At 43.3% G+C, this 16,607-nt stretch overlaps 1 protein-coding gene across 2 annotated transcripts in view; it reads right to left on the bottom strand.

The window, feature by feature from the left end:
• SH3PXD2B (SH3 and PX domains 2B) overlaps positions 1-16,607 on the bottom strand; it is a 104,784-nt gene that overhangs the window by 7,245 nt on the left and 80,932 nt on the right. For both annotated transcript variants that reach the window (XM_077924464.1, XM_028717706.2), the window contains 6 exons: positions 12,689-12,823; positions 9,768-9,872; positions 6,319-6,436; positions 2,979-3,205; positions 2,437-2,486; positions 689-814 (listed from right to left, as the gene is read on the bottom strand). In XM_077924464.1, coding sequence (XP_077780590.1) covers positions 689-814; positions 2,437-2,486; positions 2,979-3,205; positions 6,319-6,436; positions 9,768-9,872; positions 12,689-12,823 — 761 coding nt within the window. The remainder of the gene's footprint in view (positions 1-688; positions 815-2,436; positions 2,487-2,978; positions 3,206-6,318; positions 6,437-9,767; positions 9,873-12,688; positions 12,824-16,607) is intronic.

The raw sequence follows: 16,607 nt of genomic DNA, 5'->3' as shown, positions 1-16,607 counted from the left end.
TTAGTAAGCTGTATGCAAATATTTTAACCTGATAAGGCAAAAAATCTGGCAAAGGAAAATGTTAAAGTTCAGGGTGAGCAGGCAGCTGGAGGAGATCACTGCCTGCATTACCAGAATTTGAAAGATGGTTGCAGTTTCAGCACACATTCCATTCATGGTGGAGAAACAGAGAATACCTCCTTTTTATACTTCTACCTTCTCCCAGTGAAAGGGGCTGCTATGCATGCGTGAAGGGAGGATGGAAAGGTGAGCTGTTCCACACACCTTTTAAAACGGAATACGAACATACCAGTCAGACTAGAACACAGCACACCTGGGAGGATTATCCTTCCTTACTCACCAATAGAAGAACAGAAATTTGACCCTCATCCCCAGTGCTTTTTCCTGGGGGCGGATGCAGGAGCACGCATACCCCTAAACATTTTGTGAATCTTTGTACTTTGTCCATTTACTGTATTTATTTTCCCCGATTTGAACTATAAAATGGTGATTTTCTTGAGTCAAAATGAGAGTACTCCTAAACTCTTTTTTTTTTTTTTTTTAGGGAAAATAGCACTGCTCATCCCTGTCAATCATCAGCATAAAGCAACTGTATCAGACAACTACTGCAAACACAAAGGATTTAGCATGTGGACCCGTGGAAAGCCCCAAAGGGCATGGAGAAGAGCAGGGCAGGATGCAGCCTCACCTCTACTTTCATTCCTGCTTGGAAGCTGATGCCGTCCGGGATAGTAGTCTGGAAGTCAGCAATCGTGTAATACTCCTCTTCCACTTGCGGGGGCACCGGAGGCTTAGGCAGGTTGAGGCCACGGGGCTGTTGCAGAAACAACACACATCAGCCTACTTCTGTCCGAAGACGACAAGGGACAATAGACCCCACTGCCCTCCAAGTTAGCCCACAAGGAAGGTAGCATTTGGCTGGCAGGTTGATGTGGCTTCACTGATTTTACAGTTACTGCTGACAAGCTCATCTTTCAAGAGAGGCCACACAGGATTAAAGATGCTGGAGATGTTTAGCAGGTCTGGGCCTGGAAACGAACTTCCAGACGTCATACTGCTTGCCTCCAAGGGGAGGAGAGCCTTAGAAGCTCATGGATTCTTGTGCAGCTCAGATTAAAATTCAGCTCTGCAGAGAAGTATTCCCAGCTTCAGCCCTGCTTTGAATGGCTGCTCCTGGGAAAACTATCGCTGAAGAAGCAAAACGCCCTCACTTTTCCCCAAGGGATCTTCTCACCCTAAGAGTTCCCCCTGTGGGGTTTTATTTTCAACTCTCTGTAGACTCTTTTATCAGTGAATATAGTCACTTTCTAATACTATGTTATAAAAGGAATGACTTGGAAAATGGGCCAAGTTTGCTTTAAAAAACAAAATCTATTTCAGGAACATCTATACAGACATATCTCAACTGCTGACCCTGCTAGCTGTGTGTGTGCTCCAGGGCCTCATGGGGAAAGCAACGTTTCCTCGGTCAATCCCTGAACTTGAGGGGAAAGTTGTATGCATAGAGAAACAAATGCATAAAGCTTATAAGCAAAGCTTTCCTTAGTCCATGCTCCCATGACGGATTAAGAATATATACTCTATATGCATGCAGTGTACAATAGTACCTTGGGTTACATATGCTTCAGGTTACAGACTCCGTTAACCCAGAAATATTACTTCGGGTTAAGAACTTTGCTTCAGGATGAGAACAGAAATTGTGCTCCGGTGGCACGGCAGCAGCAGGAGGCCCCATTAGCTAAAGCAGTGCTTCAGGTTAAGAACAGTTTCAGGTTAAGAACAGACCTCCGGAACGAGTTAAGTACTTAACCTGAGGTAACACTGTACATTGTCACATATGGTAGGTAAGTAGGCTTATTTCCAGAGCACCTGTGCTATGGAAACTGCCACAACTGAAGTATATTTTGTGGGTGGCTGCTGGCCATAAACACAACAGAAAAGGCCTGTGCAGCTACTTCAAAACAGAATGGTATATACTCATTCGTAAGGCAAGAGTCCCTTGACAGAAGAAAGCAGATTGGGGGGGTGGGGGGGGTGGGTTAAGCCTCACTCCTGCACCAGCTATATAAGGTAGAACCACTGCACATGTGGATCACAAGAAGGAGTATTAGGGAAGCTTCTCATGCAATGAATTTTGTGCATGGGTTCAGTTGCACAGGGCATGCATGTAGAAAGAACTATTTCCCCCTTTATATATTGTGGCAATGGCCTGATCCTTACCAGAGCATTATTTTATCACTTCCATATTCATCCATTCATTAAGAAGCAAGTTACATACACGGACATGTTTGCACATGGGAATCTATGCCAAAATGCAAAATGCGGCAAGATAAGCTGTGTCCCTTTCTACCACCACTGGTCTAGCTTATTTTTGTTCTATGTATTTAATAATGCACCAGAACTCCCCAGCTTAAAGCAACTGGGGGCAATACTTACTATTGTGAGATCTCGACGAGGAGGGGGTCTCTGTCTCATCTTTGGTGACTCTGCCAAGAAAATATTTCATTATGATTGAAGGATATCAAAACATGCTTCAAAAAGTGATACTTAAGAAGAACTAACAAGACCCCACCAGTCCAGTCTGAGGGGGAAAAGAGCAAGAGGGAAAGAGAGACTGTGTGGGTACATGCATTATAGAGATGGGGTGGGGGGTGGGTAGGTTCTTCACACCCAAACCTACACTAAAATCCTGAACAGCATTCCCCCCCTAGATGCATAATGTCCAAACAACTGCCACCAAGTTCGAGATATGCTTCATTGGAATAGCAGCAGAAGTAGAATGCAATACAAACATACACTAGAAAGGATTCCAAAATTTACCGTCAGATTTGCTGAACTGACCTAAATAACCCCAGTTCTACCAATTATAATTCTCAAGAAGCCACAAAACTCAAGAGCCACGAAGACCTTCCTGCACCACACCAGGCTAGCATGTCCTACAAAGAACCCAAAACTATTGTTCATTCTTCCCAACTTACTTCGCCTAAGGTCCACATTTGGCAATGGGCGACCATCAAACCTTCCATCTCTTTGGTTGTTCGGCCCATCCTTGTCTCGGCCTGCCGAGTTCTGCTGCCGGGAGATTCCATCCAGGTCTAGTGCATAGGAGTGGGTGGAAGTGGCCGATCCCAGTTTTGGAGCAAGCATGTCACCACTCCCCTTTTTCAGGTATGATGCTGGGGCCCAGCCCTCCTGACCCTGATACCTGCAGCAATATGAATAGTCACATTATTTAGACTTCTGTCTCGTTCTTATCACGGCGACAGCCAGCCTGATTCATAGCAGTTCTTGAGAGGCACAAAAAGGGTTCTAAATCAACATTCTGAGAAATCAGACTGATCAATCCAGATTCCCCCCCCCCCCCATTTCATTCTTCCGTTATCTGAGAGATACACTCTTGAGTATCTTTCAAGACCCCATACCTTCACAATTATGAATGTTTGCTTATTGTTGATTAAACTAATTTATCTCCCATTTTTCCATAGATGCCCAAGGTGGCTGTACCTCATTGGGGGGAAAGGCTATATACTGGCAGTATGCTGTGCTGTAATAACCAGTCTCCAGATGTGGAATTGATTATGGCATACAGGGACAGCAAGACTAATCTGGAACACAGGAGTCTCCAACCCATTATGGGTGCATCATAGGCACAGAGAAAGACCCTCTGATCATTTGTTACCTGAAATGCACTGGACTACTCTAATGTAGTGAGTCCAGAATCCTTTCTGCTTATTTTGAAGCAGCATGACAAATGTCACAGAGTCTAGTGGGCCTGACTAAGGGCCACATCGCATATTGCAAAATTGACAGGTACATGTTTGTAGACCATACGTATCAGCTGTGTCCTTCAAATGCAAGGATGAGGGAACCTGTGGTCCTCCAGATGTTGCTAGCCTACAATTCCCATAATCCTTGACCACTGGCCATGAGGCTGGTGAGAGATGGATGTTAAGAGCATCTGGAGGGGCCAAAGACTGCCCCACCTCTGCTATATTGTGTAGAGGCAAACTGTGTACTCTCACCATGTGGACACCTGGGGGTGGGCAGAACTTTTTCAGCCTACACCCCCTTCTGGGAAACCACAGAGCAGCAAATGCGAAATTTGCTGTTTGTACACTAGATTAGTTTTTACACATTCACACATCCCTCTCCATCCAGGCACATTCTAGCCAGGCAAAAAACACACTCAAGGAGGGCGCAAAGCAGGACTGGTGAGGGCTGTGACACCTTGGAAAAACCCTGAGGGCCTCATTTGGCCCCTGGACCTGAGGTTCTCCATCCCTAATGTACATAGAGATCTAGGGCCAATCACATTTCTCTGTGGCACATAAACACAATGTAAAAAAGAAGGTATAACAGGAAACAACACTGAGACAGGTGCATCTACTTTTCTGTCACACGCAAAGCAGTCTAACTCTTGGTGTTTCCAGTTCTTATACAAAGGTCGCTACTTTTCCAGTGTGCCGTTTGTCTTCTTTTCTTACATCAAAACCATTAAAAGAAGAGAAACCCAAAACAAAACAATAGCCCTAAAGCTTTACCGTGACTCAGAAACCACATCCACCAAGGACATCTGCCAGAGAGGAGGGACTGGTGCCAGCCACAGGAAAATGCCACCTTAGTGGCCAGAGGCAAAGATGCTAGGATCAGATGACGCCAGCTGCTGCGCCTTTAATAGACTCGAGATTCTTTGAAGCAAATTTCCTCAGTTTAAAATGTCAACACACATTCTTTTTTCCTGGTGTAGTGGTTGCCAATGCTGCAGGTTCATTGGAAGGTTACGGAAATCAAAGCCTGCTTTCTGCTTTACCTCGACACACACTTTGTCAGTGTCAGCCCAGTGTCAAGACTTACAACTAATGTAGCCAGAAGAGACCTCTAGTTGACCAACCAAGGGTTAGAGCATAGTCATCAAGAAATTCTTTTTTTGTGCTTAGTTTGCCCATTATTTCTGCTTGAGTTCTGTTATGGCCCTGATCAATATGGCTGTAGTTGCCTTGTAAACAGGGTGTTGTATTTTTGCCCCATCTGATTAACACATACATTTTCAACCATTTTCTATTGCAAATGTGAACCATATTTTAGCTGTCCCATTACAAGGCTGGTGGATACAGCTGATTCTCAAGTGGTGAACAAAGCTGTACTAAACGCTTTCTATAGCCAGAATTTTTTTTATTAAAGAAAAACAAACCAAAACCAAACAGCAGCCTCTTTAGGCAACACAGATGCAAAAATCTGATGGATGGTTGACTTGTTCAACAGCAAACAGAGTGGGCAATTGAGAGAGATGCTTTGATTTAGGAGCAAGAAATATACCAAGCAAAAAGAACAGAAAGATGGGAGATCTTCCCCCTTAATTTAAGGATGCTGGAGGATTTCACTCATCAGTCTGCAGTTTCATTATGTTGGAGTCAGAAGTGTAGAAATGGGTCTCTTACGAAAAGTAGGTACTAAAATAACACACTTTTTTGCATCTAATGAACCAACCTGTGCACAATCCAGCACTTTCAGCTGCAGTCATTGTGACAGTGCTATGTGTGTTGGTTTGGTTTAAAGCAGAGACTGTGTGATAAACACATTTTACCACTAAAAGGAAGTAAGTGCCCTTAACTGCAAAGACAACTGCAGCAGCATGCAGTTTAAGCCAATAAAGGAGCATGGTTCAGAGCATTCTCTACAACCTCTTCCCCCAACTCAACCATTCGAGTACCTTTCCCCCCTATGCATTACAGCATCTTTAAAGGGGTTTTTTTAGAACCCACCTCTTTGCACCCACCGTTTTGTGATATGAAAATGTAGCTTCAGTGGCACATCATGCCTTGTTACCTTTTGGATAGTTTCCTTCACATGTTTCCGAAACCCACAAATGTGTTGGCGGGACCACCTTATATACCAGAATGTGCCAATGAGATTTTCAGGGCATCTCATTGTCCCAAGGCAATATGCCATCTGTTCATAATGCAAGAAGCAATTCCTTTCAACATTAAAGTATTGCCTCTGTGTGTCCACTCCTCTTCCTCCAAGAGCTTGTGTTTTCTAGTTTTTATCTCCTAGAAACAGAGCAGAATGCCACAAAATGCATTCCTCTACATCAGTCATTGTTGGAGCTTTGTGTGTCTTAACCTGATCTTTCCTTCTGTCCCTTCCTGGATGGAAGCTACCATCTCCTAAGGGTGCTTTGCAAGAGACAGAGATAAACACCATTGGGTTTTAGTACACAAGACTCCAGTAATAAATAAATAAAAGTAGCTTGCCCCTTATATTCGGGCATGCCTGCCTCCCATTGATTCTTCTTCATTAACCCCAAATGAAAGGTACCTGATCTTCCACCATCCTTCCAGGTTTTTCTGCATCACCTCCACAACAGCCCCTTTGTCCAGGTTCATTTCATCTTGGTCCCGAGCAGTGTAGGGGTAAATGACCATATACTTCTCCTCTGTTGGGAGCAAAATAGAAGAGAAGAAAACAAAGCTTGTTAGAAGCCCCTGTTTTGAAAACTCTTCAAACTTTATTTAAGTCTAGCACTCTGAACTGGATTACACGGCATGGGAAGGTTGGCAATCGGGTGCATCACACACCGGGGTCGAGAGCCTATCCACCTGACACAAGCTTCCAAAAATCTAGTCACATAACTTGTAATACCCTCCTGCAAGTCTAATACACCCTTATCAGCCCCTGCCTGGTGCGTGACAACCTCTCTGTTTTTCCAATCAAAGACAGGCAGCTGTAATACGTGGTCAGTGGAAATGAGGTGGGCTGCGTATGCCAGCCTTGTCCGGGGTGGGGGGTGGGGGGTTGCACAGGCCTGTTCTAAAAAGAATCTGCTTTTCCATTAGCCCTAAGTGTCTGATACCAAACACCTTAAGCATCAGTTCCGATGTTGTTTCAGCAGCTTTATCTGGGTGCACAAGTGTTCATTTGTGTGCTCCACTCACATGAGCGCTGTAACACCAGAGACTCACAGATAGCTTCTCCTGTGCAATTAAAGAGACCATGCTCCTTCCAAGTTATAGCACTCAAGGAACCACACCACTCCAATAAGCAGCTATTTCACAGCTCCTGCAGTAACTCCAGGTTAGCGGCCACTGCCTTCCATCCTCCCTAGTACCAGACTGTGAGTAAAGTTATGGGGGAATGCACATTATGCCAACACCAGAGCCATAAGGCTTGTAACCAATTTCCAGTGACGATCCAGAGGAAAAGGAAGTAACAGCTAGCTAAGACTAGGCGGAAGAACTTGGTATCACTAAAAACATAATCACGACAACTCTACAGAAAGAGAAGCAAGAAATCCAAGCACACACACACCACCTGCATTACTGACAAATAACAAACAATGCTTTTGTGGCCTGCTTTCCCTATGCACAGCTGCCAAAGTGATGCCAGCTAGTCTGCCTCAGCAAGACTGCCATTGGCATTCAATACTCATCTGCAGTCCCCATTTCTAGAAATGCCTCGTGCAGAGCCAGGAATCAGTTTCACAGCTAGTTTAATGATATCTCTGGCAGGAAGAGCTGAAACAACATGCACAGTCCTTTCCACTTACAGAACTGCAGTATATGAGCTCATCCACACTTCAGTTTGAGTTGCCACATTCTCCAGGAAAAGCCACTCTTTACTGCTGATTCGGAGCAGGTTTTTCGTGGACTTATATTTCCTTCCATTCAGTTGCAAAGTGCAGGTTTTCCCAGGGAAGTGGTGGGGCAAGCAGAAAACCACTCAGACCCATGCTTTCTGGGCATGGGACAAGCACTTGGTTAGACTAACATAACCTTGAACTGCCAACTTCACAATGAGGTACTTCAGTGGATGTATGTGTCCACTTGAAATGTTTAGCCATGAAATGTGTTCCAAGTGCCTGAGCACACAACCAACATGCTCCACACTGTACTTCCTGACAAATCAGAAGCACATCAGCAGAGCATCAAACAGCTGTCATGGCATCAGGATGCAGAAGGAATTATAAGGAACACAGCCAAAGCACAAAAACTCTGAGATGTGGCCGATTACATCCAGCAGGTCTGTGCCAGTCTTTGTTTTCCTTCTAGATTTAAGATAAGCTAGAAACACAGTGCAAGAAGCAAATATCTGAGTCAACTAAGGGCAACCAGACAAGACATTAAATGTATCTTCATATTTAACATGCTAGTGTGTGCTTATTAATTGCATCAGCCGGACGTGTGTGTGTGTGTGTGTGTGTGTGTGTGTGTGTGTGTGTGTGTGTGAGATAATTTATAGGCTCACGGCAGTTATGGAGGGAGAATTTAAACTTTGCACGCACATATCCTTGCAGTCTTGAGGAAATTCCTCTTTTGAAAGGTGGTATTTGCTTTGGGAGAGAAATGTCTCCTAGAACAAATACTGGCTTCTGAGATTTTCCTTAAGACCATAACAGGGGAAACAAAGAGAAAAATTCTCTCACCATGCCAGCTGTGAGCCCAGTAATTATCAGCCCACCCAATGCAATTTGCATTTTTTAGCACTTGCAAGTTGAATGTAAAGGAGCATTAAACATCCTCTCTAGTCTGGCACAGAAGAGCAGAACTCCTAAATCATGAGGCATTGACACAGTAAGTACCAGAAGCAGGAGAAAGAGGGGTGGGTGGGGGTTTAACATATATGACCAGCAATGCACACAAGGAAATACAAAGGGTGGGTTCCCAGTGAATAAGTAATATATTACATGCAACAACGCATGCAAACACCACAATGGGCAGCACATGCAGAAACGGGAAGTAGACAAATGTCCAAAGCACAAATGGAGGTCAATAAAAGCAATCTCCACAGCATCCACCTTGACCCCATCCACTGGTGTACAAGTCCCCAAGAGTCCGACGGCGGCCCACGTGCCTGGGAAGAGACCAGTATCTCCATGGGACTGGGAGGAGCATGTTGGGGAAGCAGGAGAGGGACAAAACAGGGTGTAAGGAGGCAGCTCTTCACTCCTTGGAAGTATCAGCCTTGTTTAATAGAGCAGACAATTCCACAAGCAGACAATGCACCTTGATCCCTCCACAGCTCATATGAAAGACTTGGGTGCTTTGCTTAACAAAGGCGTCATATTAAAAATGAGAAGTATCTGCACCTTCTATAAAAGGAAGGAACGAAGAAATCACAACAAACTCAAGAAGTTCCTCAAAAAGCGTTGTGCACTTTTGACACTTTAGACCTGTTTTGTTGATGTGTCTCTGCATTTCTCATTCCATCACAAGAAGCCACCATGGGGAGGACCTAGTAAAAATGTCACAGGAGCACCTGCTGTTGCCGCATTGTTGAAAATAAGTGCATGTGAACTTGAGCAGAAAGGGGAAGAGAAACCACCGTGGAGTCCATGTAAACCACTTGGGACTTTCCAGTGTGGACAGCCGTATCAAATATTATTCAGGTGCAATGCAATAGGATAACAGCAGCTGTCATAAAAAAAAATTACCCAACAAAGCACCCATTCAGATGTCTTAATTCAGAATGTGTGCTCTTCATATCAAAGGCTGGTGTGGCTTGTGGCTCAAAGATGGAGGAAAAGTTGGATACTGAAGGCTGGGAAAGGCTCAAGCAAGCTCATTAGCACCACCTTCTCTGTCAGTGATATCCAGTTCAGCCTTCATGGGAGCTTGCTAGAGAGGAGAGATACTAGGACTTTTTAAAATGCAAACCAAACTGGAGTTTTTGCTCCCTGGACAACAGCCTGAAAAATTTAGCTGGACTAGAGCAGTTCAAATAATAAACCCAGGAATTATTGGGGAGCTTCTCTTAAGCCATTTTCTCACCTTCTTCAGGTTGCATTGAAAATTCATCCTGGGCTCCATCCTGAACTTCTAAGCATGTAGCTGGGACCCATCCTTGTTCATCTGATGTGCTCACAAACCACCAGCCTAAAGGGAAAGGAAAATAGCATTAGCTGAAAAGCCACATTAAGTTCTAACTTTGGAACTGAACCCATTCCATCCATTCTAGCTGTGGAGAAACAGCTGGGTGGGACAAGAGAAGGAGAACACCTTCTCAGTGGCTGGACCAAGATAATGTATTACCTTAAACTGTGAAGTGCAATCGTCTCCCTCCTTCATGGCTTTCCACTAGTTACTGAATATCTTTTTATTCTGTCAACGTTCTATTTCACGAAGCAATGATTTTTTTTTAAAAAAAAAAACTTACTTTTTTGGAAATGTTTTCATAAAATTGTACTTTCATCTGTTGTAAGGTCCTGGAATTCTGTGTTTACACTAAAATACATGTTCTAACCCCCAAATAAATAAAACCAACCTCCAAGGAATTGGCTTTTATTTTATTTTAGGCTATGGGAGAAAACGTCCCCAGAGTTATCATATCTCAGCTGCTCCCACACTACAGACACTTTTTAGAAGCTCACACAGTTTGAATTTTTATTATTATTAAAATGATCACATATTTTAAAAGGCCATTGACATAATCATAGCTATACCCTATACTGCTTCCCAACTGCAAATGTTACATTAAATTGTCAGGATGTTCTTAAACGCTAAATCACTTGGTCTATATTTTTTTCAGAATTGTATAAAAAGAGCTCAGTTCTTCTGGAAAGTCTCCAATAAGCTTGTAAAGTTTTATGTCACCTGCTAGAAAGTTGCAGTAGATCAGAACTGGAAGAGCCTTCAGAAAGGGGAGAAGGGATATTCTTTAGCCTGTCAGGAGCAGGGGAGAGTGGCATTATTTTGCCTCCTCCACAATATTGTCTTCAGGTAGTAGTTTTTGTCATATGAAAATGGAACCCATTTGTTTTCAGGGGTGAAGAGACACCAGCTAAACCTGCTGCTGATTCTGGAGTGTAAAACAGTCAACAACCCTCTCAACTAAGTCCTAGACGGCAGCCCATAATGTTCCACAGAACCCAATGGAAGGTGCAGAGAAACAAGCAAGACTGTGTTTGCATAGCTCTGCCTTAAGACTTTCTTAGTCGCACTAAGCATAACACAATGTTTGGGGAGAATGACAGAACGTTGGGAGTTGACTTTTACACATAGATAATTTTATTTCTTTATCATTCTCTTTATGTTGTTGAGCTCAGACAATAAACCCAGCTTAATTAATACAGTAATTCAAATTATTGTGCACTTGTCTTTTTATGTGAATTCAGAATTCATAAAAAAACCTATTCTGAACAGTAACACAAGGTATTCAGGGAATAACTATGAAATGATTTGACCTCTATATGACATCGAAGCAAATCAAGATGGTAATTTATAGAAAGCTATTCAATAAGAGAATAATGTGAAGTTTAAAATTATCCATAAAAATTCAGCACAGTGTGCTTTGAAACAGCAACAACGATGGTGTCACTGCTTCACAATGGATGGCTGGTGGATAGAAATTGAGCAGCAAGTAATTTGCTTCATTGTGCTGAAAAAAACAAATCACCTACTAGTATAATCCTATAGTGGAAGTTTCTCTGTTGTCAAAATGCAAGTCCAAAGCTATTTTTCAAGGCTACTTCTTATTTTACTTAAATAAGGAAGGCAAAAGTATTGTATATATTATTTCCTTGGGTGGGGAAAGAAAGAGATTAATTTAATTCTAAGTGTAATTCCTTCTACAATGGGTCAAGTTACTAAATAAACTAAGATAATTGTAAGAAGGTGAGCACATTACTTTCCCATCAAAAAAGCTGGACTGGCAACTGAGAATGGCATGGTCCTTTTATTGATGTAATATGGTGACTCTGAAATGGGAGCTTTGTGCCTATGTAATTTGTTGCCAAGGACAATACCACCTAAAGCATATAGCTGAGTGATTTGTGTATCAGAGGCTGCAATAGAAGCCCTTAAACCTTGGCATTTATTACATGCAGATGTTAGTCACCACAAGCTGATATTTGCATGACCCTCCTATATAGATAGGTGCCAGCCTGCTTAAATGCCCCATCCATCTCCACAAAACAGGCACTGGGCTTCAGATCTCATTTGAAACCTACAAGGAACAGGAGAACCTGTTTACAAGCTCTTTTCATAGAATCATAGAATTGTAGATTTGGGACCCCGAGGGTCATCTAGTCCAACCCCTTGTAAAGCAGGAATCTCAGCTAGATTGTATATGACGGGTAAAGGTAAAAGGAAGGTGGCGCTGTGGTCTAAACCACTGAGCCTCTTGGGCTTGCTGATCAGAAGGTCGGCATTTCAAATCCGCACAACGGGGTGAGCTCCCGTTGCTGTCCCAGCTTCTGCCAACTTTGCAGTTCGAAATCACACCAGTGCAGGTAGATAAATAGGTACCGTTGCAGCGGGAAGGTAAACAGTGTTTCCATGCACTCTGGCTTCCGTCACGGTGTTCTGTTGTGCCAGAAGTGGTTTAGTCATGCTGGCCATATGACCTGGAAAGCTGTCTGTGGACAAATGGTGGCTCCCTCGTCCTGAAAGCGGAGATGAGTGCCATACCCCATAGTCGAATTCAACTGGACTTAACTGCCTAGGGGTCATTTACATTTTTAGCTTTACATGACAGATGACCATCCAACCTCTGCTTAAAAACCTCCAATGAAGGAGAGTCCTCCACCTCCCGAGGAGTCAGTGAACCAGCTACAAATCCACCTAACAATTATCTTGTCCAGTACACATTTTACCAGTTTCTCTGCAAGAATATAAAGGGGGGCTTTGTCAAAAGCCTTATTGAAATCTCAAACCATGTACCTAATTTAAAGCTTCCATTGAGCTCTCCTTACCAGATTCGTTCTTCTCAATTATGTCCACCACTTGGCCAGCACACAAGCTAATCTCAGAGCTTTCTTGCTTCTGGTAATCTGCCACCACCACATACTGCTCCAGGAACATGGGATCTGCAGATGCCAAATCTCCACCTGTGTCATAGGGAACAAGACAAACACTTTGTCTCCACATGTGCCACAAACTATAATGTGCTTTTCTCGTGATCATGGCAACATCTTAAGAGCCCAATGTGAGCTTTAAGAGGCAAGGTGATGGAGAGATGGAAACAGGTGACAATTGAGATTGGTTCAGACAGGTCCTTCTTGATACTTGATACCATTGTTGCATGCTCTGAGCTATTGAAGCAATTACTTTACCAAAGATACCACACACCCCACCCTATGAATGTCTAATAAACTTAAAATGTGATGGCACCAGGCATGACCTCAGGGGAAAGCATTCCATAAACAGGGAGCTGCCACTGAGAAGACTCATTCTCATGCCACCACCCTCCACATCCTCCCTCAGAGGAGAGCATAGAGATGGGTATCAGATGCCCATGTTGATTCATATGAGAAGTGGTCCTTGCAATATTTGGGTACAAACTGCACAATACTTTATAGACCAAAACCAGCACTTTGAATTGGAAACTAATTGGTAGCCAGTGTAGTCACATCAGGGCATGCAAGGAAAGTGACTGGGTATTGTAGTCAAAATAAGATGTAGGAAGAATTACTTTGAGAGCAGAGTCCTGAGCAAAGTCTTTGGCAAAAATTCCACTAACTCAAAACTTTGCAGGATTAGGCTACAGTATATGGTTGTTGGGGCAAAAATCTGATTACGCTAATAAACTTGCAAGACCTCACTCTTAACTTGGTTGTTAAAAAATGACAAAATGTTTAAGGAGGGTGGTAATTCAAAAGCCTTTTTTTCAAATCTATGTTGCAATTAGGATATTTCCAATTAAGCATAGCTAGCCTATCTAGAGAGCTTAATTTCAACTGGTGGTGGGGAAATCTACATTAATTGCAAGGGAGAGTAACTCTCCCCTTACATTAGGGTATTGCATGGCTTTTTGCCAAAGATGACTATCTGGAGTCATTTCCTGTGGTCACTCCATCTGGCCCAGCAAGAACTCAAGCTTTGTACTTCCGGAGGATGTGGTTTTGGGCTACAAGGACCACAGACCTCAAAAATTCAGCTGCTCTTTGCAGTTTAACACATGGCTCTTCCTTTGTATTCCAGATCATCATCCTGGCTGCTGTTTGTAGGGCAGATGCAGAGGAGATAAAGGAAAGGAAAAGAAATGAAAAAGGGAAACCTGTAAGGCCCAGAAAATGTTTTCAGCTTATCCATGCAAAGAAAGAAGCTACGGGAAAATAAACTCTTTAAGAAATCTGTGGTTTGCTTAAAAATAAAACAAATAAATTCAGAGCCACTAAGGGGCAGCAGTGTTTACTCACAAAGATAAATGTATCCGAAACCGAATGTTAAGAGGAGAGAGAGAGAGAGAGAGAGAGAGAGAGAGAAAAGTGCAACGAAACATGCTCCCTTAGAGGACCATTTCTTATGGCCATCAAACCCTTCTGTTTCTGTGCAATGTCACATGCACCAAGGAGGAACTTTAATCCCATACACTCTAAGTAACAGCCCAATTTTATGCATGTTTCCTTAGAAGTAAATCCCACTGAGTTCAAGGGGACTTGCTCTCTCATAAAAGTACCCGACTGCAGTCTCAGGGGCAATGCTATTCTTGGCTGCAAAGACCATAAGTCACTTTTGCTTTTAACATGTTCCAGCGCCGTTCCTTTCACCTATGAAATATTTCTGTTCAGAAGACACGAAGTAAACTGATCACACACTGATTCTTGTTCTTATGTGTTTTATTTTACACCACATTTACTAACTGGTTAGCCTACATGCACGCAAATTCTTTTTTAAGTTTGACCCCACATCTTAACAGCAAAGGAAAGGGGGGAAATCACCTTTTCTTCTAAACCTTTTGATCTCTTTTCATAGTTTGGGTGCATTTCCTATATAACTTGTCCACCTCTTAACAAATAATGTTTTGCTGGTAAAGGGGAGCTGCAAAAGTTTATTCCCCCCTCTATACTTTAGGCCAGTGATGGCCAAAATTGGCCCTCCAGCTGTTTTGGGACTACAACTCCCATCATCCCTAGCTAACAGGATCAGTGGTCAGGGATGATGGGAATTGTAGTCCCAAAACAGCTGGAGGGCCAAGTTTGGCCATTACTGCTTTAGGCAAAAGAAAGGTGTGATCAGTACCAGAACCAAGCTCACATGTCCTTTCACACAAAAATCCTTTCCTGACCCCCCCCCCCTTTTAAAGCAACCTAATCTAGGTGAAAGGGACGTGGGTGGCGCTGTGGGTTAAACCACAGAGCCTAGGACCGGCTGATCAGAAGGTCGGTGGTTCGAATCCCCGTGAGGGGTGAGCTCCCATTGCTTGGTCCCAGCTGCTGCCAACCTAGCAGTTTGAAGGCACGTCAAAGTGCAAGTAGATAAATAGGTACCAATCTGGTGGGAAGGTGAATGGCGTTTCCGTGCGCTGCTCTGGTTCGCCAGAAGTGGCTTAGTCATGCTGGCCACATGACCCGGAAGCTGTACGCCGGCTCCCTCGGCCAATAAAGCGAGATGAGCGGCGCAACCCCAGAGACGACCACGACTGGACCTAATGGTCAGGGGTCCCTTTACCCTTTACCTTTAATCTAGGTGAAAGTTTCTCAGTTGTTACTACTGTAAAGCAACTGGGAGTGTGAAACCTTGCAGTTCTACAATAAATCACTCAAAGACCTGCATGCAAATCCCAATCAAGTTCTGGACTTATGACCCAGAACCCTGATACTTCTTTGGATTGTAGATTTAAAGGCAACACTTAAAAGGTATCATTTAGAAAGCCAAGACTTCCATAATTTAGTTCCCACTTGCACCTTCATCACAGAGGAAATTTGAGGCAAGTATTAAAAAATCCACGTTGATTGAAGCAGAGCTTTCCCATTGAACACTTTTTATTGGTTCTCTGGGCTCCTGAAGATAGCAAAGCACACTCATGTAATAAAAGCCGGACAATCAGAAAAACCAGAGAGCCCAAAGCCCTCAGAAGTTTCTGAAATGACCTAAAGGGGGCCCCAACTATTTCTAGGGTTAAAGAAAACTGAGCAACAGGGATCCTGGAGGGCAGTGAAAATAGTCAATACTCAAATGAGGGCAACAAAGCTAGTTTTAGCAAAATGGACTGGTTTGACTGGAGAAAACAGATGGGAAACTCCACAATGAAAACTGCAGCAGAGAAAGACATGGCAGCCTTGCAGAAAGAACAGCACCGTGTGGCACAGCCAAAGGATCAAAGGATTTTGGCAAGGTTGTAGCAGCTTTTAGTTTATTGGATTCTAAGCTTGCCAAACAATTCAATTTCTAGGAAAGTCAGTTTTGTATGAGACTTGAAAAAAGAACTGTAAGGAATAAAAGGAAGGCCCACTGTAAGGAATAAAAGGGCATTTTCTACTATGTTAGATCCAAACCAACTTCCCTCAGCATTCCAGGTGAGCAATGCAAAGCCCTACTTACTACTAATTAGAGCTCCCAATACAGTGAAGTGTATTGGAATATGTTGCCAAGAAGAAACAAATATAACTTTGAGAAAATAATGCCTGCGCTCTAGGACTGTAGGTCCCATCTCCTGTCTGAGGCCAACTACCACTCTGACTAGACCCAAGCACAAAGTGACTTGGCTATAGTAGGAAAACAACCACAGGATGAAGAGAAAGGGATCCTTTTCCGGACCCCAACCCCCCTATATAATTACTCATAGTGTTCTTGGGCTATTTGCAGCTTCAACAGGCAGCTCTGGCACCTCCAAACTACCTATTAAAACAGCAACACAATGCAGTAAACAGCACTGAGCGGAAAAGGTGA

Source organism: Podarcis muralis, chromosome 2, assembly GCF_964188315.1.
Source record: "Podarcis muralis chromosome 2, rPodMur119.hap1.1, whole genome shotgun sequence".
Taxonomy (NCBI): domain Eukaryota; kingdom Metazoa; phylum Chordata; class Lepidosauria; order Squamata; family Lacertidae; genus Podarcis; species Podarcis muralis.
Note: the sequence above shows the minus strand (reverse complement) of the source record. Positions and strands in the feature narration are given on the sequence as shown.